Genomic DNA, 26,519 nt, shown 5'->3' on the forward strand with positions numbered 1-26,519 from the left:
GACAAGAGGCTTTGAGCTGCCTGATGTTTAGAGATTAGATGTCTCAGGTGTTAAGAAGAAGAACAAAACCAAAAAATGCCGTTGCATGTCATGCCTGTGACCCAGGCGAGGAGCAAACCCACGTGCACTATTCCTTGCTCCCTCTGATTCCTCTTTTTATGTTTAAAAAATAAACACTGAGAAGAATAAAAATGATTCATTTCCACCACTCCAGTTGGCACTGATGGAATTATCTGAATGCATGGTGCTTTAAATGAAACACCTGCTTTCCAAAGAACTGCTCGTGTTATACATTAACCATTGCTGCTGGCCCTCCCAGGACATGTGCCAAACAGAACTGATGGTTGCTGGAGCTATATATCCCATAGCATTGGGTTTATCCAACACCCTGCAGTCTTGTTCAACCCAAGTGAGCCCACCATGTCCAGCCCACCATCAGCTCTGCAGGAAGAATTTATTCTGCCCTACAGATATGTTGGGGAGATCCCTTCTATGATGGTGTTGGCTACAAATCCTAAATTAGGAAAAAAAAAAAACTCTAGGAAAATCCTAATGTGAATGGAAAGATACGCTTTTTTCTCCTCTTAAAATCTTAATTGCTTACAGACATCTTCCCTTCTGAAAGAGTTATTTAAAGATGGAGATAATGAGACGATAACATAGGCTTACATTGTTAGCAATTAAACCATAAATCTTTTCCTACCTGGAGAACCTGGGCATACCCATATGTTGCAGCAAGGTGCAGAGCTGACTGCCCTTTGTTGTCTACAGCATTGACATCTGCTCCTGCCTGGATCAAATCGTGGACGATCGCTGGCTGCCGGGCAGTGACGGCCACCAGGAGCGGGGTCTGGAAAGGGCAGCACAGCAGAGAGCCCTGAGAGTCTGGAAGGAGATGTGATCGTGAAAAAAGAAAGGGAGAGGCAGACTGGGTTGGATGGGATCTAGAAGGCCAAGGGTTGTGGTGCACAAACCAAGGGGAGCTCACAGGCAGATTTAGAGTCCCGTGGTACCACGAATGAGGGGCACTTCCCAGCTCCTGCTGAGCTCTCCTGCCCTAATTCGGATGGCAAATCAAGTGCAGCACTTTCAGAATACCAGAGCAAGGCATAGCACTGCTCAGAGCTGCTCCTGCAGTAACAGAGAGGCTGAAGGGGGATTTTCACAGCATCAGTCACTCTCAGCCACGCAGCCTGTGCCCATCCCAAATGCTGCTGTTTGCAGGAGGAGGTGGTCAGCATTACCTTTCCTCTGTGTTCCTTGGCATCAAGTCTCCGCAGCTCCTTCATGCGCTCTGCAGCTGCCAACGTAAACGCCCTCATACCTTTAGCTGCATAAATATGTAGAATTCTAAGACAGTAAATAAAGACATCGATCACTGCTTGGCCATGGATCACCCTGGAAGCAAACAGTTTTACAGGGTAACAGTGCTGCTTTGGGGGTTTTATACCCAGAGTTCCCCCAGACTATGCCATAACCCCAAGGGCGTGAGATTCAGATAACTCTGAACTGCGTTTCCTACCTCAACATAACTGCTGCTTTCCCAATCCCTCAGCACCCTTAGTTTTGCCATGCTGGCTCCTTTCCACATCAGCACTTTCCCTGGGGTGAGCTTGACACTTGTACCACGACGTACCAAAGTCCCCTACAAACTCAGCATTGGGGCTCCCACTGGTTTGGGGTCACACAGTCCTGCACAAAACCGTGGCACAAGGCAACCCTAGCAGCCCAATTTGCTCCTCTCCAGACAGCAGCATTCAACACTTCTTAGTCATAAACCAGTGGGCAGTCGCTTCTTCCCCCAGGTGATTTTGTACCCCAGAGCCACAGCTTGCAATTTTAGGAAGTAGAAATGCAACTTCACGGCTGGTCTGGTTTGCAGTCAAGCTCAGCATGAGCTGTGAGTGCACACCATGCATCCGCATGGTTACCAATAGCAGATAAATGTGATCAAACCAACACCCAAACAGCAGCAGTGCTTGTGTCAGCGAGCAAGCAGTGCTCCCAGCCCACATTTGGACCACGGAGATCCTCTTTAGCCTGCCTCAACGTGCAAAACTAGCAGAGAGCCCAACAGCTCCTTGGGCTCTGGGCTGAACTCAGGGGCTGACTGCTAACCCAGCACTAGGTTATACTTCTGTGTAGGAAATAAAACACTCTAGGCGTATGCAAGTTACTATAGATCTTTATTGGAGAATAATTTGTCTTTTTCTAACCAGAACAACCCAGAAAGAAATTCTGAAGTAGTTCGTCTTTGGTATCCACACACAGAATTTACATACATTGAAGTGAAAGGAATTAAAATGCAATCTTAGCAACCACAGGTTTGGTTCACACACCTGTTATCCCAGTTTTACTGAATGATTCTGTACTCATAAAACTGGAGTAAGCAGTGGTGAACCAAACTCCTTCTAATTAATTTCTTTGCTGGGTTTTTCTGCAAATGTAAGCCACTAATATCAATGCGCCTGGACTTCTGCTGTTTTCAAGTGACTTTATGATCACATACATGATCTATTGCTTGTGTCTTCTAGATTTGTGAATATTAAACAATGAAATATGCTTTGAAAGTCCTCAAGACTTTTGCTCTGATCTTGCAAACCTCACTCAGGCATAAAACATTAAGGTTACTTGAAATATTGCCTGGGTGGCAACTGGATGTTGGGCACCAGGCAGTCAGCAGTGCAATAAATTACTTTGCATAATCTCACAAGTACTGAATTCAGCTAAGGATACTGGGCTTCAGAAAGCAGAAAAACCCAGAGAAATTGTGTTCACCAGCCAAGAGCCCCCAGGTTTTTTTAAGGAAACGATAAACAAAAATCAGAAGGGGGTACATCTCCTGCAAGTATGTTTGTGGCATGGCACTCCTGAACATCAACAACAGTATTTACAATGGCATCAGAGGAAAAGGTAAAGCTACTCGTTGTCTGGGAAAGAAAACCAGAAAGCCATAAAGAGAATGTGTGCACCTGTGAGCTTGGGAAACTACAACGCAGAGGAACTTTCCATAACAGTAAGGCACAAGAGAGGTCACTAGGGTTCCCTGGCTCAGCACACCAACAACTTCATACTCAAATGCTACAGAAGAAACGAAAGTATTGCCAGCTAATAGTAATGTCACAAATTTCTTGTTAGGCTGAAGTCCAGGTTTTGGAAGACCCTGTCTTCTCAATGATTTGCTGATATGGGGGGCCATGTTGTGCAATCCTGACTCAGGCAAAACTCTCGGTGACGTCAGTGGGACCAGGATCTGTCCATTGGTAGAACACGCAGCATTACCAGCCAGCCACAGAACCAGCCCCCCATCTCCAAGATGAAAATTCAGAGTCCAAAAAGCACTCTGTAGATGAAAGACCACAGCTGCAAAGCACTGTCCTTCAATGCCTACACATCTGTCTTACAGGGACAGATAAGGTGAGAGCTTTGAGTTTCACCTTCACGTGAAATCAGAGGTTTCACCCAGGCCCCTTTGCATTGCTCTGTGCACAGGGATACCCAACTGCACCGTCATGTAGTTCAACTCTATTCACTTTTCATCTTTGGACTGATGCACCCATTTGCACCAGTAGAACAAATGTACCTTCTACATTTTCTCGTTTTCCAAAGGGGTGGTTCAATTTTGAAAAGTACCAATGCAGGCCCCCAAACATTTTCTAGTGGCATAAACAGCTCTACAGACAGAGCAAAGACACACACAAGGCATTAGCTCTAGAAAGCAGTCCTACTGGAAAGGTCTTGCCAACACTTAGAGGCGAGGGCACCCTCACCAAACACTGCAGTTGGCCATGGCTACACTACTGTTTGTCCATTTCAGGCTGTGAGATGAAAGTCACCTCGTGCTGAGGCTGTAACAGCACAGACATTGGGTGCTGGGCCCCAGGACAAAGCAAGTTTCACTCAGCACTCAACCACGGTGTGAGGTGGACGATAAAACCCCAAGTCAACTCTGGGCCGGGTTTTCCTCTGTACTCAGTGCTCATGGTGGAGCATTGAGTATACGAGGACCGGACCCAAGATGTGCAACTTAAAGCCCTTCAACAGAGAGAGCGTGGTTTAACACATACGTATCATTGTCTTCATCTTCTAGCAGCAGCTTCTCTATGGGCAGTGTGCCGATGACCCTCCGGGCGTCCTCCAGCTCCTGCGGGGCTGGATCAGGGATGGAGATGGGCAGGGGCACAAACTGCGGCGTGGGGAGCGTGGAAGAGGCCGGCTGGTACTGCAGGGTAGGGGCTGGCAGAGCTGAGAGGGGCTGTGGCCACGGGAAGTAGGTGATGGGTGGCTGCTGCTCCGTCACCTCCAGCTGGGGCACCACGGCCGGGGTGCTGCTTCGGGGCTGGAGGGAAGGAGAGACGTTCAACAGAATAAAACCATTGGCCATTGGGTGGGGCGTGGGAAGGACGGGAAGTGAGGGGAAGGATGCTCACTCTCACTTTGAACATCCCTTTTCCTGTCTCTCTGGGGAAGCTTTACACCCAAGGTGACAGTTTTCCCACGCTGGCTCCCATGAGAGCAGTGGCTGTGGGTGTCCCAGGTGCTCGCGGGCAGTAGCTTGTGCTCATGACGAGTTCCCTTTAGCTTTCTGTTCCCACTCCCACCCTCGCTGCAAGGCCATGAGACAGCTTTGCTCTGAGCTGAATGCTGCCTTCTTTGGTAGCATTTTTTTACCAAGCCATTTTCCTGGCATGTCCAGTGAGTGTTTCCCAGAATTCCCTTTGCTTCTGTTGTTTTTGTCTTTTTTTTTTTTCAAATATTTGGAACTAATAGTGAAGAATCCCATGAAGACTGCACAGACCTCAGGAAGGACAGCTTCCTTCCCATCCCTGAAAGCACTCAGGGCCAGGGATGGGGCCCTGGGCAGCCTGAACCAATGGGTGGCAGCCCTGCCTGTGGCAGAGGGTCGGAACTGGGTGATCTTTGAGTTCCAACCTGAGTCATTCTATGATTCTAAGTACTTGATTTGACAACAGTTTTTATGCACCATAGAGTGAATCCACTCAGAACTACAGCTGTCTCAGCTACTGCAAATCCAAGATGAAGAACCCCTACTCCAACTGGAACCGATGACAGCAGTAAGCTGAACACTCCCCATTAACATTCCTGAACTGCAAACAATACTCCCTGACAATAAATAACGTCCACAGAGCCAAACAAACTCAAGGCAATGGCAGCTCAGTTGCTGATGTGGTGGGAGATGACTCATTTCTCAGGACAGCAGCAAGAACAGGCTGTATCAAAAACATGAAAAGTACTGAAGGAGTGTGGAGAGCTGGAGAAATGGCAGAGGAGTCTCCAATTTCAAAGCAACTTCAAAGCTCTCCAGTGCCCAGCATTGTGCAGAAGGGGCTACACTATGAGAACTACGTGCAAGAATGAGCTGCATGACAGTAATTAAATTATATGAGTTATATCCTGCACTCCCCATTGACGCTTTCTGGAAGGTGGGGAATTTGCCATCATTTATACACAGGTATCTTTGACTTACCGTGAAATTGGTGATCAGTGGCTGAGAAGCATAAGTCAGTACAGACGAAGGTCCAACCAACGTGTAACTGGGACACACAGGCTGGATGTACATGTCTGCAGTGTAAGGACAGCTGGCTGCTTCATGGGACACGTAGTCGGGGTAAGTGGTCCACTGGGTCAGAGGCTGCAGGGATGAGGGAGAAGGCTGGGAGAGCCAGCTGGAACACAGTGCTCCTTCCTCTGCGCCGGGCAGTGGAGGGGCAGCAGCATCCACATCGATACACGGCTGGCCTGGAAGACAGGAGGGGATCACAGCTCAGTTCTGCATGGCTTTCCCTGCAGCAGGGCTGAGAAACACGTAGAAAATCAAGGAAATGTTACCCATTGGTGTGTAGGAAGGGAGGGGCTGGTGGGGCAAAACAACCTAGAAAAGAGAAGAAAAATATCCAAGGATTAATACCATAAGCAGCTCCCCCATTCAGCCAAATCAATGGCAGCTAAAGCTGCCCAGAACTGTAAAGGTGAAAATGTATTTATTTCATAGAATGCATTGGGTTGGAAGGGACCTTTAAGATCATATACTTCCAACCTAATTGCTATAGGCAGGGATAACTCCCAGGTTGCTCAAACCATGGTCTTCATTTACATCTAATTTATATATTGCATTTAAAATATATTTCACAGTATCTCCAGGTAACAAGAAGTTCCGCTATCTCTGAACACTCTGGTGATACAAAGATTTCTCTTATTGCATAAAGCGGTGCCAGGGCCTCTCAGCTAGCCAACCAAGCCTTGCTCCTGCATTTCTTTTTTCCTCCTACCGTTGTGGCTGCTGCTGCAGTGGCATTATGAACATTTCCCCGTTTCCTTTTCAATAGCTCCTTCACTGGCTCTTTGACGCGGACCCCTTGGTAGGGGCGAGGCTGCGGCTGTTGTTCTGAAGCAGAAGCTGTAAGAAAGAAAAAACAAAGAGACAGGTGGTGTTTATTGTCTTTTCTTGCCCCTGTTTTCCTGCAGAACACTCCTACATGATGCACTTTCCCTTTGGTTTGTCTGCTTCCTGTTGCTCCCGTGCCACAGGTGTGCAGTGCAGTGATTTACAAAACCTGGAGGGTGAATGGGTCCGAGTGAACCCGCAGGTTGGTTGATGAGAGTTCGAGAGAAACATGTTATGGTTTAAATAAGTTATTTAAAAACAAGCTGCAAATAGAACCAAACGTGAAGAGCATCCCCATTTGGGCAGCCGTTGCTCACTGGACACGTGTGTCCCATGGCTTTTGGAAGCAGGCAGGGAGAGCTCAGCAGGGTAAATGATGAGACGACGAGAGCAGAGAAAACACCATTCTGCATCAGCAGATACTATCACCCAACATTACACACAGTGTCATTGGAGGCAGTTTAGAGCAGGAGACCATGGGATAGCAAAGCTCAGGAAGGCCCTGTGTTTTCAGAAGCACTGATAGCGAGACTTGCTGCTGCCCCTTCGATCTGTAAGCATGTCAGTTGGTAAGTTTCCATTTCTGAGGATTGCAGTTGGCTTTATGAAGAAACCCAGCTGGATATCCAGCTCAAATCATCCATGAAAAGCACCATCCCAGTAGGAAGCGTTGATTCAGAGTTATGATCTGTGCTTTGCACTGCAGAACAAAATGAAAAACTGGGTCTAAAATTACGAGAGAACCTCAAAAATATTTGACAGAGTTAACTTTTCTGCTTGGACTCCTTTTAAAAACGAAATCCTTATTTTCCCTTAGCTTTACAATACCAACAGTTTGCTCTTTCAGCCCCACCACATACCATTTAATCACAAAATCTTCAGGGGCCATTAAATACTTCTGGCAGCAGATAACGCCACAGTTATGCGTGGAGCTGCTCTCTTTGTTTGTTACCCTTATGCATATAGGGAAAATTCCATGCTTTGGAGCAGTAGCTGAAGGAGAGCTGATTTCTCAGCCTTTGCCTAATGTGTACTTGCTCTCTCTGACCATTCCTTGTGGAACTTCAAAGCAGGTTGCCTGCATTCTCATAACTCCTGTGGCTTTGGAGATGCAGTTAGCAAAGGGAATGAAAGTCACTTTGTTTAATACAGCTCTGCTTTTACAATGTAATTGGCATTAATTTCTCTGAACGCTAACTAGAGGCAGTGCCACACAGCACTGTGCTGCGGGCTGCACTGATAACTCTGAAAATGAGCTGAATACAGGACAGGTCTGAAATGAAACCCATCCCAAAGGTGCTTCTTGCTCTTGCATGACATTTATTTGGGAGCGGTGCATTGCTGCCTTACCAAGAACGTCTCACAATTGGGTGCTGCTGCTGTTTATGGCAAGCAAAACCATTGGCTTTGCCAAAGCCAGCATGCTGTGGGTGCACGAGGGGCAGAACGTCCCTCCTGGCAATGCCCAATCCACTGCCCTCACAGCTCCTCCCTGCAGGGCTGGGTGGGGAAGGATGGCAGTTTTTGGCTCCAGGTTTGGGGGATGGGAGAGAAGAAATTTACTGTAAAAGCTGACAAATATACCTATTCACAGTTTCCGGTGTAAGCAGAGTAACCAAAAAAAAAAAAAAAAAAAAGATAAGAAATAAAACCAAAGTCTGCATGACATATTTCGGTTCCCCCCAAGCTGACCTCCAGAAATAAAAATAATGCTAGCACAGCTGCTTTTCCACTGCTCAAGTGTGCACCATGTCTGAGCAGCACAGAAAAAATAGAGCAAACTGAGCTTGGTCTTCAGTGTGCAATTCCTCATGAAGCAAAATAACGTGATCTTTTACAAGTATTTTGGGAAATGATGACCACTAAGTATCCTTATGAAGAACGTAGCTGGATTGAGCGCTCTCCAGCCTCTTCTATCAGGGTTGCCTTAATGAACTATCAAGCCTACCTTGAACTCATGCTTAATCAAGACTGAGCTGCAATGCACCAACAAACCCAAAACAAATAAAGAACAGCATCACACGTATTTTGGTGCTCAGGTGTGCACAGCACAACAGCCATACATCCTCCTTACCAGGCACTAGGTCCCAATTTGCAGCTGTTTGCTGAAGCTGGAGCAGTACAAAGCTTTGGGAGCATAGAGAGAAGAGAGGGAACCTGACCCAGCCGGTAGGATTGGCCACAGTTTCTGTGTGCAAACTTATTTGAGCTCATTGCAACGCTTTGGTCAGGCCGCCTTACAAACCCAAGCTACTTTCATCAATGTTATCACTCACTGCATTTGCTGATTGCTGAGAAAAGCCTGGCATGAACCCCAAACCCCTCGGAGCAATCTCTGCAAGTGGATGGAGAGCACCAAACGGTACCAAACACAGCACTCCCTGCAGTGCTATGCATCAGAGACAACAGCAAAAAGCCCATAGAGGTGTTGGGTTGAAGGCTGCTCTGCCATTCAGCTTGCTGAGATTGCAGAGAAGCAAACGACACGCTTGCCACCGCTTCACAAGGTTCCCTTTCTCTGTGCTCATACTCTATGTTTGATAAGCTATCAACCAGTCAGTGCAACCAGAGCAAACATTTTGCTCTTTCCTTCCAGTGTAATAAAAAAAATTGAAAAGAAATACAATAGAAATTTTTTTCTTATTTACATTAACACCAAAAAGCAAACGGTTCCTCTTGGATAACAAGAAAAAATTGCGTTTTACTTAACAAATCTCTGACGTTTGGCCTTCGGTCTTGAAAATTCCTTAGGGCAGCTGCTGAACTTTGGGGAATAAAAAGTTCAAAAGAAAGGGGAGAAAAATAAGGTGTAGCTTTGGATATGCTGCTTGGATGCTTCGACTCTAATTCAAATCTTTTTACATTAAAAAAACAATGTCCATTGAAGAATATTGAAGCAGAGACCAAACGTTGCATAACATTTGTCTGCATTTTGTATTCAATTCAGACTCAGCATTATTCAAAATGCTTTTAAGAAGTATTCAGTCTGGTAGCACTGGTTTGCAGCTGTTGCTGTTTGGAAATGAGTCGTGATCAAAGCAGACAGACTTATTTTACCAAAATTTTAGGGAGTTGTGTTGGTAGCAACTGGTCAGGCTGGCTGGTAGGCACTGGGAGTCATGAGCAACAGAGCATTCTTTGGCTGACAAACAGTGCATGCAGCATGAAGAAATTCCAAATGTAGCGTTTTCCCATATTGACTTTGGTCATTGCCCACTTTGTCATCTCATCAGTGGTCTCTCCATTTGAAATGATGTCCAAGGGCCGTGGTGTTGGCATGGTGTGTCCATCTGGAGGTCAGAAGGCACTCTGTGCTTCTGACACATCCCAAATCTCATATGAGGTGTTGCCATTCTTTTATAAGACAGCCCTGAGTAAGAGAACTGGACCAGAGCAGATTTCTTACACTTCTTGTCACGCTGAGGGTGTGTATCTCAATAAGGATTTAGTTAAATGCAAAGTGCTAAGCAAACATCTTGGGCAGAGAATCTGCTGTACAATAAACAGAAAAACTCAGAGCAAGAGCAAAGGAGACAAGCGATGCTTCATTGCTCAGCATAAGGAAATGAACTCGGGAGGGTCCTTAGTGTAATTAATTCAATAGACTAAATATTTCACTTGCTTACCAACAACTCAGTGCAGTATTTGGTCTCTTTCTGCTCAGTTGCTTAGCACTACAACTACCCAGCGGAGTGAAACAGATAAGTGCCACAGTACTATATTTCACAATTATGCCCAGTCCCTTTGTTTTTGGGTGTTTATCTACAACTGGAGGATGGCCAAGCTCCAAAGCAACCTTGGGTTCCAGCAGATCCATGTGCCATCACACCCTGCCTGCGTCCTTCCTGCATGCTTCTGCACACTGCCCTTGTAGGAAAGGTCTCCTCCACACCTCCAGGAGATGTAAAGGAATGGGAGCCATGGGAGCACTGTGCAGAACCTGTGTTCTGCTCCAGCACAGGGAGATGGCTGCATTGGCCGTGTGGTGGTGAGGGCTGCCAAAAATTATCTGTTTCAGAATAAGAGAACTCCTGCTACAAAGGGGAAGCTGAGATAGACAGAAAGTGGCTTAACCATAAGTCTCACCCGCATGTCCCAATTCCTCCCAGCCCAGAATACTCTTTCCATTTTAGTAATGCAAGCTTTCCATTTAATTGCCGATGTGGTCATTCATAGAGCCCGACACCTGCTTTGTAAAGCATGGATGGGCTCAACTTTCGTGCTATCCATCTTTCCCAGTGGGGTTTTACCAAAATTAAGACTCACAAGATGCGACATATTGCAGTTTCACCTCTCGGTCTCATTATCTGATACTTTCAGAAAGGCGGTATAGAGCCCACATCTGCTGAGGGCAGAAGAGGCTTCAGGGGTTTAAAAAGCATTTGGGAAGAGGTTTGCAAAGGGGAAGATTCACATCTCTCTGTTGCACGGGAATCCTGCCTTACCTGCACCAGTCCCACAAGATTTGAGTAGGAGTTGAGTGTCCAAAGCTTTTTGACCTCACCAAAAACACCACGTCAATGTGAAACACTTGCCGAATTGCAACCTGCTCGCATACCCTCTCATAACAGAAGTAATTTGCATGAGAAGTATGTTCATTTTGTCATCAAAATACAACATGGAGTTGCTATCTGCATACGGACACGTAAGAGGAAAGGTGCTGCGCAATAGAAATTTCCCATCCCGCTGAGCGGCCGGCTCCCATCCAGCAGAATCCTGCCAAAAGCTGGGAAGCCCCTACAGTCACTTTGCTCCTGCCGTGGGAGGGGATGCTTTCAGGCTGTGCCTTTTGCTCAGCGGAAGCTCTGGGCCCCATTCCTGCACAGAAGCTCCCGCAGGGTCACGGCACAGTGCGCATCTCCAGCCATGCGAGACTCCCCAGAGGACGAGGGCCTCTGGTCACCGCAGGGCTGAGGGCTGCCCTGTTCCTGTAGGGCTTTCTGCTGAAAGGTCCTCTGAAGAAGCAGGAAACTGCCCTTCAGAAGTGCCCACGAGAAATGCCCTCTGGTGAGGTGACACCTATTCAAATCACTTCGTCGCTCTTCAATTTTCAGTTTGTTTGTTTTGATCTTCGCTTGTTTTGGTTTTGTTTATTTCATGGCTGGGGTAGAATATGGGGATGATACCATTCCTTTTGAAACCTCCTATTGTGCTAAAAACCCATTTAAATCCATACTGAGGCATCCTAATGGAGGAGGCTGCCACGAGTTCTGTGCAGCCTCCCTTCATCCAGTACGGATGGAGCAAACATTTCTGCCCCTACCTTTGCATTCCAGCTGGCACTGCCCTGAGCTCAATTGCAAATGTAGCACTGCACTGCAGGGAGCGGCACCAGGCGGCCTTTGAGGCTCCCTTCCAACCCAAACCATCCTATGATTGTAAGTCTGAATAGTGCTTGAAACTGCTTTCTAACTAGAGAACCATCAGGAAAGGGCAACAGGCAGTGAATGGATCCAGGAGTGGGACAGAGCAACAGCCCACAGAAAGCTGCTGTACAGCAGCTGTACAGCACACAGAGCTGGACTTACTAATGGCTTTGTGACTTGCACGAGGACACTGGGACGTCCATGTGGTCACAGGTGCTTTGAGCCAGGTGGTGCAGGAAACACGAGCCCACAGCTGGTCGCACTGGCAGAGGACAGTGGGACTAAATGGGGACTCACAGAACTATCGCCAAATCTGACTTCCACTGAAATCATTGAGTCCCAACACCACGCTCAGCAACACGTGGAGAGTCAGCACAGAGAAGGTAAATGCACCCCAGCTGCCATCAGAGCACTGCTCATGGCTACACCTGAAGCCAAAGTGATTCATTGCTGCAGTGCAACAGGGAAGAAAAGCAGGATAACAGCGTTAACATTGAAAAAATGATCCTATATTTAGGTTTAGCAAAAAACCCAAAGGCCTCTGAGACTGAGGAACCCCAATCCCAACCATGCCATAACACAACAGACACCAACAGCAACCAGGCAGCAATCTGCAGTCAACTCCTTCCATGTCTCAATTAACACAATCCTAGGCTGATCCAGTGACCAGCCCAAGGGCAGAGGGAAGCCTGGCTGCTCCATCTGTAGCAAGAGAAGCCAAATGCAGGCAGTTGCTGTCTTTCAGAACAGCAGGGAGCATTGCTACAATGGGAGAGTCCAGTCCTTGGGAGCTCAGAGGCATGGGGGGGACACAGGGATTTGCAGAAATGGTGTTGGCTGGAATCTCCCAGTGGGGAGATGGATGACTTTGAAACATGCGTTTTGATCTCCTCTGCTGCAGGCTTGCAATTCCTGCTTACCTGTGAAAGCATTGCATGTGTCAAAGAAACAACATATGGGGAAAACACCTTATCAGTTGCCAGTTTGGTTCTACCTACAACATAGCTTGTTAGTATTGCTTTGTCATTGCAGTAAAAAAAAAAAAAAAAAAAAGTAATAATAAAAAGAAGATTGATAGGCTTCTCAGATGGAAGATAACATCTGACCCTTGCAGCATGTTTCACATCATATACCTACTGGTTCTGAAAACAGCACGAGATCATCGGAAACAAGGTGTGTTACCATAGAGCTCCTGCTTGCTGCTGACTACTCATCACACAAACTGAAACACCACAATGTAAGCAGTCAGGGCTTCTTACTTCAGGACTTAAAGTTTGCACAATGTAATTTCACAAATACACATTTGAGCTTCCAAAGTTCCCAAGTGAAAAAAGAGTAACAGAAGCTCTTAGCAGGGAGAACAGAATTAAATGTTAATAAGTTCAGAAAGACGCGGGCATCATAAACCCACTTCTGTATAACCTACAGGCTGCAGTGTCAAAGAGAATAAGAATGGTCTTAGTTCCATGTTAAGTAAGACATTAAGAAAGAAGCTTCTTCCAGTCAGATACATTATGTTATTCCAGGCTAAAGGACAGCATTGCGCAGTGCCAAGGATGGAGAAATGAACGCAGTCATAGCATCATAGAATGGCTTACGTTGGAGGGGACCTCAAAGCCCACCCAGTCCCAGCCCTCTGCCATGGGCCACTAGGTCAGGCTGCCCAGGGCCCCATCCAACCTACAGATCCGCACAGTGAGAATGAAAGAGCTGCAGAAGCAGAGCAAACACCTACCTGCGTTGGATCGGCAAATTATCTGAGCAAAGGTGGGCCAAGAGTAGTGAAATTATCTTGAAAACAAGAAAACTGATTTCCTGTAAACTCATAACCGTATTGCCTTCGCTCCTTATCTTTATTATTAGTTGAAGAAAAAAAAAAGTACATATCAAAAAAGACACAGAAATAAGCTTTCTCACAGGTTTCACTTTTAAAAAGGAAAATTCTCTGGTATGTAACCACCGTAACCTTTGATATAATACCTGCATCCTGTTATTGTTTTTATGAATCATAGTCTTCCACTTGATTCATAGTGATGAATGCCAACAAAGCAGCAATGCTGCCCTGTCTTGATATCCCTGCTGGAAAATCAGCATCATGTTTTCATTTGTCTCTCCTGAGAGCGCATCTCTTCCTGAGCATCCCTCCCGTGCTATGCTAACCCTCACTTATCCATCACACCTCTTATATCAGACACGAAAACAAAGGCTACCAGAGCTCACTTACATTTTTGCCAGTGCATGTTGAGTGGTGGGACGGAGCCTTTTGTGTCTTGACTGAAGACAGTCTGGCTCTTTAAGAGCCAACGTGGGTTTGACTCCCTTTCGGGGGACGCGATCACTGAGTGTCAGGATGTTTCTTTCAGCTTTTTAAAAGCCCCGTGTTCCCGCTGAACTCTGTGATGTCATCACATCCTCCAACCACAACTACTTCTATATTTTCCCTTGCTCTGTGTTGTTCTTCATGACGCTAAAAAGTTCCTCCAAGACCAAATGCGCTCTGGAAGATATTAAGCATCAAGCAGCACGTGAGATCACCGAGATCCATTTAAACAAACCCCTGAGCCTGGAACCTGCTTCTCATGGGGCTTTTGATGGAGATTTGCAAAAACGGGGTCACACAGCAGAAAAACAAATGGGGCTTTTAACAAGGTGTTGACCACCCATGGCACTGCGGATGACCTCAGCTCATGTCCAGTGACCATCCTATTGCAATCGTGGGCTCCAGGCACTCAACCAGACCAAACCAACACACGCTCCGTGTCTGTGGGGCCCTTTAAATGCTCACAGCTTTTAAAACACAAAACTGGAGTGTTCGCCTCTGCCTTATGAGAATCTCAACTCCCTGGGGCCGCTAAATTTGAACTTGTGAGGAAACACCTGTAAACACTTCAAGCCTCATTAAACGAGGACGTCCTTCATTTAAAAAAGAAACCTCTCCTTTTTCTGTTTTGTTTTTATCAAAATACAGCACTTCCTACAGAGGAAGAGCTGGCCCTTCCAAAGAGCCTTGCAGAGATGAAGGAAGGCTGATAGACTGCCATAGGAGTTCAGGTACGTTCTGAACATTAATCATAACAACACTGTTGTATCTGACCTATTCATACTGCTGCATGAATATGTCCTCTTTAATGACTCGGCATTCCCATGAAAAGAACAAGATGGGGTCTGGTCTTTGTTTTTGGCCACGAGCATATCGAAGGGATTTCAGCCCTTCAAATAGGCCCAATGTGTCTTGGGAGAGGGATCGTACTGCAAAGCATTTTGCAGTGTAACATTGGTACGTGTTTCGTGAAGCAAAACCAACAAGCAAACAGAAAAAAACCCGATGGACTGACAGAACGGAGATCACAGAATCATAGAATTGGAAAAGACCACCAAGACCAACCAGCCCAACCTACCACCAATATGACCCCACTAACCCATGTCTGTTAATACCACATCTGAACGTTTCTTGAACACAAGAGCTCTGCCCAAGAAACCCCACAAAGAAACAACCTCCAAACCAAGCAATGACACAAAGGAGACCACGCAGCTCCAGACTGCTGCTCTCAGCAATAGGCCCCCACCTTCTGAGCATTGTTCTGCCACGCTTTGCATATCTGCATTCATTCTTACTATCAGCTGCACGCTGCGATATCCTCTCTGCTGTCAAAGTGCTTAGTAATAGCAGGCATGCTGTGAGCCAGCACCACTCGTGGACAGGGGAGGGCCCAGCTCACAGCCCTGTGCTGCTGGATGAGCGGAAGGACAACGCTGGAACCTCCTTCAGTGCCATTCCATTTGCACCAATGCTGGGAGAATACGTGGTCTCTCCTATCTCTGGTACGGTAACTATTGGATTTCTCCCCAGAATAATGCAATTATAGGATTTCATTACCGAAAAAAAAAAAAAAAAAGAAACCCCTTCAGTACATAGAATTAAACTCCTATTTTTCTAGCAATGCAAAACCTCTGCCTCACAAATGATGTTCTTCAAATATCAGTGCTTGGTCACGTATTTGTGCACGTATTGCACGAAGCAATATCAGGAAGCAGTGATAGAAGCTAAGGGCGTTTGGCTTGAGTCAGTGCATGAGAAAACAGTGATCACAATCAGGAGATGGACTCAGCGATCCTCACAGGCCTCTTCCAACATGAGATATTCCATGATTCCATAACTGCGCTCTGCTGCAGTTTTCTTCTGGAAACATCTGACTTCTGCCACCACAGAGCTGCTTGGAAGCAGCACGGCCAGCGAAGGCCTCCAGCAGGTCTCTGCCACGAATGGGCCCTCTATTTTTAAACGTGAGAACACACCCTGTGTACATTTGCAGAAGCACTGCCTGAGACTCACACACAGCAGACTGCCAGTGCATGCAAAAGCAGATCGCACACGGCGTGGTCCCATGCTGACACCCAGACCCAGCATCTCACATCAAACCATGCTGTGGTTGCACTTAGGAATGCCGAGGGTGACATGGAATTACTCAGGATTCAACTGTTTTTAAGGTCTTTGCATCGGTACTTTACGAACATGAAAACAGATAAAGTCTGGTGATAAATGTCTAAAATGAGGAAGTTGCAAAAAAGGGCATAGATATCCACAGATAAAACAACGGGCAGTACTTTGGTGGCTGACCATCACCCATTTCCATTTATACCCACAGTCAGTAAACTTTTGATATTCGTTGCCATGCCTCCCAGTCCTGCCTTGACCAGTTCACCATCAAAGCAATAAGCTCAATGTCTTGGAGCCAACGAGACCCCTGCTAGCATGGAGCATCTCTGCCCCACGTCTGGGTGAGATTTCTCTTGTTCCTGGTGGCTACACATTGAGTCGTGTCCACAGACCAAAAGGTTCAAAGACAACACAGTTCTGCCACAATTCTGTGAGTACAGACAAAATAGAATCATAGAATCATCACAGAATGGCTTTGGATGGAGGAGACTTCCATCTCTGGCCATGGGCAGGGCTGCTCCCCACCAGTTCAGGCTGCCCAGAGTCCCTTCCCACCTGGCCTCGAGTGCCTGCGGGGATGGGGATGTTGCTGGGGATGCCTCCATAAGAGTAAGTTGTGTTTGACAGTCTGATCCTGAGCTTTACCTTGCAGGTTATGAATCAGGCACTCCCTCCCCTTATCTCCTTATTATTGCCTCATTCCCAGGACAGCAGTTGAGCTCATAAATAATTTTCTTCCAAAAAGTGGATTAATGCTGTTGACAGATACCCTTTTATATATATATTTTTTAACAGGTGTCAATATTAGTGCTTTAATCCTGCCATACAATGGCAGAAGTATGAATACACAAACAGCAGCCTGGAATTTCAGAGAGCTCTGCGGTCTGCAAGCACAAACATTTGTCTTTGAGCATACAACAATGAACTTAATAAGAGGATCTCTATCTCGTAGTTCTGAATGAGTTTAAAAGATAACCACACTTAAGCCAAGGTTCCTTCTGAAATTTCCTCCATCATCCATCAGGAGAGGGAACAGAGATTGAGAAGCTGAGTCTCATTGGAGGCAGTAACGTCTGCCTGAACCAGGGTAGGTATTTCAGACTGCATATTTTATCTCTCACATCTTTGTTCTACTGCATGACGTTGTATGTGAGAATACAGAAAGGCGATCCAGGAGAGAAATCCACAGAGCACGAGGCCAGGATCCATCCCAGCAAACTGATGTAAGTCGTATCACCCAGCCTGGGAGCATCTCCACCTCTGGGAGCTCCTGCAAAGAACACCTGCAAACTCTCAAAACCTGTGTTTGGAATGCAAAGGGTGACTTCGGTCAATGAGACCAACCCCCAAAAAAGTCAAAAATGAAAAATAAAAGAAAGTTTCCCATTTTCAGCAGAAACTCTGAGGGTTACCAGGACAGCGTGAGTCACAGCAGGAGGGAGATCACAAACAACCCAAGCAGGGCCAGAGAGACCTGGGGTGAATTTTGTGTTAAATCTCGTCAAAACTCTCTGGGAAATGCCAGAGTTTACTCTATGCCCCACAGTGGGAAGGCCTAAAAGAAATGACAGACACGATTTCTGATGTCCTGATCCCAGACAGCATTACCAACTGGCACAGCCTGCTCCAACATCTTCGTGTGTCACAGATCCAGAGAAACGAACACAAAGATGCACTTATTTTGCTGAAACGTGTTGTCAGTACTCATCTGTTTGGTTGGTTTTCCTTGGGAGTGCTGCACAGCCATGCACAATGTCACCCCCTCATTAAGTGCATCCTTCAAACAGCCTCTGAGCAGCCCGTGGAGCTGCTGTGTCTCTGCTCATTGCCAGGGAGTTGGATTAAGTGATATTTGAGGGTCCCTTCCAACTCAAATGATTCTATGATTCTATGAACATCACCAATTTTTGTAGTACTATAAATAACAGTAAAGCAGCTATAGTACAATGAGCTCCACTTAAAGAAGTTCCGTAATATTTTTATTTTTCTACGTGAGCCTCACACCTCCCACTTGGCCCTCTGAAACAAGCTCTGATTCATACTTCAGTTTTAATAAGGAACAAATGAGGCATCCTCCATACACAGTTGGCAGCAGCATGAAGCCCTTGGGCAGTGTAAAACACCGTCACCCTCGTGACCTCTCACACAAGCTGAGGATCTGAACCTGGGACATTCCACTTCCACTCCATGGTCGCTGCATGTATTTTTTCACATTCAGAAATCGTAGAATGGTTTGGGTTGGAAGGGGGCTCAAAGGTGCCGCTCCCTGCAGTGCACAGGGACACCCACAGCTCCAGCAGTGCTCACAACCCCAACAGCCTGACCTGGGCTGTCTGCAGGGACGGGGCACCACCGCCTCTGGGCAACCTGTGCCAGTGCCTCACCGCCCTCAGTGCCAAACCTTCTGCCTTACATCCACTCTAAACCTCCCCTCTTTGAGTTTGAAATCATTTCTCATTGGTCCTGCTGAGTGCCCCATACTGCTCACACCCAGCATCAGACAGAGAGGACAACATGAAAGCCCTCAGAACCTCTGCACGCAGGTGACCCTATTCCCCAGTGTCCTCAAGAGCATTCTGAGTTCAAGGCTAGGAATCATATTAAAAATAAATCTAAAAGTCGAGCCAGCACAAATTTTCTAACAGACTTCTCCAAGCTTGACTTGCAAGCTGCTTGCAGCAGGCGCAGCACTCGCCTGTCCCTGCCTCTCCCTTCCTGCTCCTCACTCACAAGTTCAGGTGTTTGTCTGCAGATGAGTTGCAGTCACGTTGAGCTTAAAAGTTTCCGGCGCTGAGTCAGGCAGTGGGAACGACAGCAGCCAACACTCTGAGCTCGTGTGATGCAAGCCAACTGTGGTCAGAGTTTGTCCTCTTGGTAGAGGACAAAGAGCAGCGATGGTCCTATGGGCACTGTGCACCAATGCACACAGAAATGCTCGCTTTGCAGCAAGAAAAGGGAAGGAACAAGGCACCTTTTAACTTTTCCACCTACAGTAAGTAGCGCCAGCCCTGGGTCTTGATGGTTTTCAGGGTTTGTGCACCAACATGAAGAAAACCACCCGTCCGATCCACCCCCCAAAATCAACCTGAAAACGGGCAGAAATCTGAAGATCTCAAATGATTCACCAAGGGAAAAGTACAAGCAAGAATACCATTGCATGTTACTCACATGGGTCGCATGACTGGCTCTGGAAGCTGCAGGGTGAGGCTGTGAGGAAGGATGGGGTTTCTGCAGCTCTGAAGGCAGTGCAGCAGAAGGGCTCATTCCATTGGAGTCCCAGCACAGTGGTCCTGCATAACAGCCAGAAACAGGCTACAGTGAGGGCTTGGGTCCCTTTTCTGAGTCTCCTGTGACAGCATTTCTTTACAGGAACATGTAATTAACAACCTCACTTTCCTCTCACTGAAGCAAAACTGAAGCTCTGCAGATGAACAAGGAAGGCTTTGTGTAATGTGAAAACAGTGATACTTCTTATGACCAATACTCGCCATTTGTAAAGCTGTTCTCACTCAAAATTTGCCTAACTGTTGATATGGATTTCAGATGAAACTCGCTTTCTGAGAGCCTCTCATTTGACTGGATTGCAAGTCCTAGAAAGGCATCGTGCTTTGAGCTCACACAGTGCAAGCAACACCCAAATACAACTACCAATGGCTCAAAAAGCCATGGCTCCAACCAAGCCAAGCTCAGTAGAGCAAACCAGAGGCTTCACCACCTCTTCTGCCATTGAGATGTTGGCCCAGGCTTGCCACAGTGTTCAAACCAACAGTTTTGAGCTGGTGGTAGATATTCTGCCACCTGCAGATCAGACCTTGTGCCAGAAACCACACCGTGGGGCTGCCTCTAGCTGGTTCATTCTGAGCCTGAGCCCTGCCCCTGTTACCTAGGCAAAAACTTGAGCCCAAATTGTGTCACAAGGAAAGTCAAACTGCCGGTGTGTGGTCCCATCTGGAAACCATTCACACTGAGAGCTCTCCCTGAGCACATTTGGCCCTGGAGTTTCACCAAGAAACAGGACTCAGCAGCTCCACAGCATCCTCAGCCCGAAACCTGCGGTGTTCAGCTGCAGAGGAGTGGGCAGAGAGCTGCAGAGAACAACGGGATCATGGCAAGATGTCAATCTGCACAGAAGTTCCCACTGCATCATTCAGCACATACTTTTCTGAGGCCTCCTTGGAACACCTGGAAAAGCCCCAGGCAAGGTGCAATTCACTTGCAGATTCCACCCCAGCTCGCCACTAAGGAGATTGACCCAGCCTGGTTTAGGGGAGCCATTAGGAAGTCTAAGGAAAAATAATTGGAGAAGTTTTCTAGGGGAGGGGGGTCTTATCCACGTCCCCCATAGATTGGCATCTGGCTCAGTTCCATACTGTGCTTTTGAACAGGCTTTTTTCACATCTTATTCAGCCTTTGGCTGTGCTTTTTCCCTTGAGAGCTTCTATCAGGGCTTAATTACACCTTTAATAATCAAGTTAATAATTCATTGGCAAAATTTCCCCCTCTTCTTTGCTGGCTGCTGGTTTTGTAGAAGGCCTTTCAAGCCTGTCTCCACTTGACTAACTGAAAGCAGCACTTACCAGCCTGTTCTCATCACCAAAGCACAGGTGGAGCAGTGTCACCTGCCTCCAGAGACACCGATGGGCGTTGGGATAGAATCATAGAATGGCTTGGGCTGGAAACATTGATCCCGCTCTGTGAGCATTGAACCCAGTTTAGACAAGGAGATGGGTTACATCTCCCTTTGGCCCTCGTGCTTAAGAGAGGTTGCAAGCTTTACAAACTGATTTTATATCCACATGAAGGGGAAAAAAAAACTAAACACGTCCCATCTCTGGTTCCTGGTCAGGCCATGCTGGGGGTCAGTTTGCAAAGCAGCACCGTGGGGTTCAGAGGGAGAATCTATGCTGGTTCTGATCAGAAAGAATGGGAAAACCAAAAACAAACTCAAAAAAAGATAAACCACCCAGCCAAAACAGCACCTGGACTAAAAGGCAGAATTAAAGCTTGGTAAAGTGGAAGCATCATTGTCTGCCGTAAAGACACGCGTGCTGCTGACAGCTCTGTGCTGGGAGGGAAGCGATGAACGCCGACTGTGGTCAGCAGGAACAGAAGAAATGGCACTTTCTGGTTGGAATCAGCCTATAGCAGAGAGGCTGGAACTAGAAGATGTTAAAGGTCCCTTCCAACTCAAACCATCGTGTGATTCCATGATCCGAGAGGCCCCTTCCAACTCAAGCCATTCTACGACACTCTGGTGACTGCCACTGGAGCAACAAGCAGGGTCTGTTCTAAAGTGAAATGCTACTCTGGGATTGGCTGCTGGAATTCTTCCTGCACCCTGCAGGACCTGTGTTTGGGTAAGAAAGGAGAATCCCACTGCCACAGGTGATGGTGGCACACGCTGTGTCCCCTCTGTCACCCATCCGCTGGGCGAAGCTGCCACCTGCCGGCCCTCACCCACACCCTTCATCCAACCCTCATCAAAATGGAGATCTGAAAGCACAGCAGATGTCCAAACACATCAGCACGAGCCATGGGAGCAACACACCAGCAGCACCCAATGGCGGGTTGAAGGAGAAATGCTCAATCCAGACGTTGGCATTCAAAACACAGCCCTGACAGCTGTCTAAACATCAGTGCTACGTAATTCTGAGTGCAGAATTATGGGATGTTTCCTTCCATTCCAGATGCACAAAACGTGTTTCATTAGTACTGTCTGCTCCCTGGAAACAGAGGGACTTTCCTTAGTCCTTCCAGCAGCCTTATCTTCTCTTCCAGTGAGTAAAGTTCTCACTGTGTGATATTCTATTGCATGAAATGCAGGTGCAGAAACCAGCCCTTACTGTACCCCATGGTTCTCATGAAATACCGACAGCTGCACTTGAGTTTCCAGTTGATCCTCTCCATCGTTTCTCATTCGCTTACCAGTCGTCGCTTTTGCACTCACTGCTTACACAGCTTATGTCCCACACTATTTCACTTCCACGTGCTCTGAGCCAGGCACAGATCCGTGCTGGACGTTGGCCATGAGAGCAACTCAGCCCTCAGGAGCCCTCACCCAAAACAGCAGGATTCACATAGAGCAGAGAAGGACCAACTGTGGGATTCTCCTCCTTCTGTCTCCCTATGCTCTGCAGTGCATCAGACTTCACGGCAGGAATACAAGAAAAGGCAAAACATGCTCTCACAAGTGGAAATAACATCTGGATTCACTAAAACTCTTGTTTTTTTCTTCAAAACTCCAAGCATTTGGGTCACATTAGAGTTCCACATCCATTAAAAACACCTGACCTCAACCAGCACGCAGATACCCTTATTCCTCATTGGATTATGCCCACTTCTGCACCTAAAACCAAACATTACATCAAATATGAAGAGTCCATTGTGGTTTTGTTACTTTTTTTTTTTTTCCTCCAGACTAGACCAGGCCAGGTGATTTCCAAAGAAAGAATTTTAAGTCTCTTTTATGTTTACAGAAGAATCGAATTTTCATACCGCGCGGTTTGGATTACACATTAAACTGTAATAATTATTTATCCCCTTACAATCGCAGTGCCGAGAGCACACAGCCTGGGTCTCTTGGAGTTTAAGTGCATCGCCCAGCAGCGTGCCAAGCCAGGTGAATAAATTCAGAGCTTTCAGGACAGGGCTGCCAATGGCAGACATGAAGGCTATGGGAAACACTCAGCCATAGATCACACTTTCTACGCCTGTCTTCCTCCCCACTCCTGGCCAAAACCTCGAGCAGCAACAAGAGGTGAAAATTTGGCTCTCCTTCCAACACTCCATTTTCCCATTTATCTCCACCAAAATCCCCGACAAGAAAAAGCACAAAAATTAGCTGGAATCAGACTGAAGCATGAGCTTTGTATACTTGGAATGGAATGAATTTTCTCAGCCTTTTGAAGCCACTGCCTCAGCACAGGGCACGAACCTGCCGGAGGTCCTTAAGGTTCCCCAGTACTTGCCCAATATTTTCTGTTTTATCTGATAACATCAGAGAAAAATGAAACAAATCGGATCATACTGTTCCAATTATGAGTCGCTACAGTGAGGCAAAGCTGGACTTTCCCAGCTAAACATCTCAATATTGTGAAAATATTCTGACTCAATTATTCTAATTTGTTCCTTCTAACATCTGAAAGACACATCTGAAACAAAAGAAGAAACACTCATAAAATTAACCGAGAGGCTCAATGTTTTTATGAAGGGAAAAGCATTGTTTTCAGTTTCGCTTGCAAGCTGTGCTGATGCTCAGTTAGTCAGAATTAAAGCGTCGTCTGAAGAAATGGGGCATTGCAGCCCTGCAAGGGAGGCGTAAAGGCTCGGAGCACAGCACTGAATCCTGCCCTGTCGTTAAGTCACTGGATGTTCAGAAACGACACCAACTTTTTGATTGCGTATATCATAAAACAGCAGCACCACATCACAGCCAACCACAGGTAGGATGCCCAGGGATGGGACCTTACACCTCCCTGGTTGGGGCAGATGATCTTTTGCACCATTTGTCACCTCTTGCCTCCGATGTGTGAAACTTCTCTTGGGCATCAGCTGTGAAATGAGTGGAGACTTTTGCTGTTTCTGCTGGGGAATAGAGCTCAATCTCCAATAACACCAATGCTGGCCCCAGGGCCACACAAAGTCATTTATTCTAGAGATTTTGCCAGAGCACGCATCACCTCAGCAGATGAGAACCTCACCGGTTAATTAACACAAAATTAGCGAAGTGTACTCGTGCCCTGTGCTTTCCAGGAAATCTGTCCACTGGGAGACTTTTGCTTCAGGAATTACCAAAGCACGAATGGCTGCAGCAAAGTGTGCAGAGCGCTCTGCGTAATCTGCGGGCACTGAAAGCCAAAACAAACCCAACTGCTGACAACAGAACATAAGAAGGGGGAAGGAGAGGAGGCCAGGAAGGGCCGAGTTCACAGCAGAGTGCAGCACAGTTCCTCCTTCTCCATCTGGCCTCACTTGTGGGGAGCACCTCACCTCCGTCCCCATCCCTGATGTCTTCAAGGCTTGGTGAAGATGGATCCCAATGCCACGGCCTGATGCTTCTGGGACAGATCCTCTTGCATTCCACCTGGACAGAAGGCAGCTGGGATGGGACTCAGCATGTTTTATGGGGAGCACTGCCTTTTTCTGACCCTGAAATCACAGCTCTCTGTTGTTGACCCGTGCTGAAATGGCCTCTTGTCCTGCAGGAAGAGTAAGGTTGGCAGATTTACTCCTGAGAGGTTGAGCAACTCGCTGAGAAGTGGGTGAAAGCAGGAGCAAGGGAAAGGCCTCTGGCGGTGCTTCATCACCGGCTCACAGGTATTGAAATTTGTTGTTGTTTTTCCTTCCTGACTCTTCTGGTTTATTTGGAAATTTGTGACGTTTATCTTAAAGATCCCATGCCTGCAATCAAGTAGTTGAGCATGTCTTCATTTAATTAAAGAAGGCCAATCCCTGAGACTTCAAGTGTGAAGAACTTGCAAACGTGAGCTGAGTACATTTAAGATTCAGAAATAGACTACAAGGGGAATAAAGTTTTATAAGAAAGGGCTTTCAGCAGCACGCAGAACTTCACGTGGCATCATCCCTCCTCTGCTGGGTTTCTCTCAGGACTGAGGTATGAGCTCACCCACTGCCCTGAAGCACAGCGAGGTCTAAACAGCATCCCCAGGAATGCAAAGGTTCAGAGCTCAGAGTAGAGTCTGAAGGTTACAGCCTTGACATTTGAAGGAACAGCAGGCTTTGGAATGAAGCAGTTTGATGGTATCATATATACTTTGTTTTCAGACTTGTAAACTGAGAGCAGAAGTTATCCTATTGAGCAATACACATGGAATGGTCCATGCTTTTGTTAAGGGCTTCTCTCCCTGGGAAGAACAAACACAGCAGCCCATGTGAGCTGCAGCCCTGAGGAATTGTTGCTCCCTGTGCTCCTGATTATATCAGCTGCCATTTCAGCTGGCTGTAAAAATACAGTTTGTCCCAGGGGAAAGCAGTATGCACAAAAGCTATGGAGTGCGATGGGGTGTCAGATGAAGCCCTCTGTTACTGAGGGTTGTAGTGTCACTCCAGTGCCTCACTGACCCGAACAGCTCAAGTGTTAGCAGAAAAACATCTGCCTTTTGAGGTCTGCATGCCAGCACACTATTTGCCCTCAACAGAGAGGGCACAAGCCACACGAACATCAATTCAAAGTACCTCCAAGTGGTCACTGCCCCTTAGGACTCAGGCTATACTGCTTTCAAGGGAGAAAGAATTGTTCTGCCATCAAAACTCCATCAAAACTGGAGCATTGTTTCCATGTCACTCTTCAAAACTCAGTCATGCAATGGAATGAGACAGTGGTCATTGGCCATACCTTGGGTAGCTCCCGTTGCTCAGCAATGTTGTCAGGGCTGGGGAAAGCCATTTCTCACTGCACATACAGGAGCCAAATCCAAACCTCATCTGTCCCTCTCAAGCAGTCTCTATGCTAACACAATGGTTTGTTGCTAATAATTTAGATCTTAATAAGCCCCACGGAGAACACTAGCCTCGTGTGACTGGGTGCTCTGCGTACACGTCAAGAAAAATGGATTTCCGTGCCAAAGAATTTACAGCCTAATCCAAGAAATGGGTGACAAAAAGGCACAGTTCTCATCTCCACTTTACAGGCAGGGGTCAGGCAAATTAAAACGTGCACCCACACCCTTTACAGCCATCAAAGGGATCCAGCTGTGACTTGGTGCGAACCATCCCAGCCCTGCACAGAGCTCTACCTCAACTCATAGCCCATCACAAGCATGACATCCTTGGTACATCCAATGGCAAGAGAGGAAAAAGGGCACCTGAGCTGGAAAAGGACGTTGACAATCGATGGCAGTGCTCTCAGGGCTGCTGTCCCCTGCGGAGCTGCAGGCAGCACGCGTCTCCTCCTGCTTTGCACAGGTGTGAGGTTTGCACCATCGCTTCGGTTCCCCATTTGGCTCTGACTTTTTTGTTCTGGAATTATTGGAATGATAACAAAGGGACTGCGTATTTAATCTGCCAATTGGCACTTCTTTCACCCAGTAAATATTTAATTCCTTTTTTTTTTTTTTGGTAAGACCGCCTCACTCGAGCTGTGCTTCCATTAACCTCTTGACCCTGGATAAAGAGGCTCAAACTCCAAGCAACACCTGCATTTTTGCATTTCCCCATTTCCCTACACAAACTCACCCCCAGGCAGCTACATGCCCCAAAAAGCTGCGCCATCTTCCCCCCTCTGTCCCCTGACGTGAGGTGCATTTCTGGGCAACGTGTGATGCGCTGCACCGCAGCAAAGCAACACTCA

General features: G+C 46.9%; 1 protein-coding gene across 4 annotated transcripts; it reads right to left on the reverse strand.

Moving 5' to 3' along the window:
* Positions 1-909: 909 nt before the first annotated feature.
* POU2AF1 (POU class 2 homeobox associating factor 1) lies at positions 910-19,659 on the reverse strand. Of its 4 annotated transcripts, none has more exons than XM_085209412.1 (7): positions 19,379-19,659; positions 13,997-14,269; positions 6,291-6,418; positions 5,851-5,893; positions 5,489-5,760; positions 4,068-4,339; positions 910-1,350 (listed from the first exon to the last, which is right to left on the reverse strand). In XM_085209412.1, exons 2-7 carry the CDS (start codon positions 14,010-14,012, stop codon positions 945-947), a joined length of 1,137 nt encoding a protein of 378 aa, XP_085065538.1. In that variant the 5' UTR covers positions 14,013-14,269; positions 19,379-19,659; the 3' UTR covers positions 910-944. The 4 variants fall into 4 exon arrangements, with proteins under 4 accessions (XP_085065538.1, XP_019478592.2, XP_010721995.2 ...); XM_019623047.3 differs by lacking the exon at positions 910-1,350 and adding an exon at positions 2,170-3,343 and having other exon boundaries at positions 19,379-19,648; XM_010723693.4 differs by lacking the exon at positions 910-1,350 and adding an exon at positions 2,170-3,253 and having other exon boundaries at positions 19,379-19,647.
* Positions 19,660-26,519: the final 6,860 nt, after the last annotated feature.

Source organism: Meleagris gallopavo, chromosome 26 (genome assembly GCF_905368555.1).
Source record: "Meleagris gallopavo chromosome 26, MGAL_WU_HG_1.1, whole genome shotgun sequence".
Lineage (NCBI taxonomy): Eukaryota > Metazoa > Chordata > Aves > Galliformes > Phasianidae > Meleagris > Meleagris gallopavo.

Coding starts and splice junctions, on each gene's coding strand:
- POU2AF1 (XM_085209412.1), bottom strand. Junction 5,894..6,290: donor CTGCAGCAGCAGCCACAACG/GTAGGAGGAAAA, acceptor TCTCTTTTCTAG/GTTGTTTTGCCCCACCAGCC. Junction 4,340..5,488: donor CACTGATCACCAATTTCACG/GTAAGTCAAAGA, acceptor CCTTCCCTCCAG/CCCCGAAGCAGCACCCCGGC.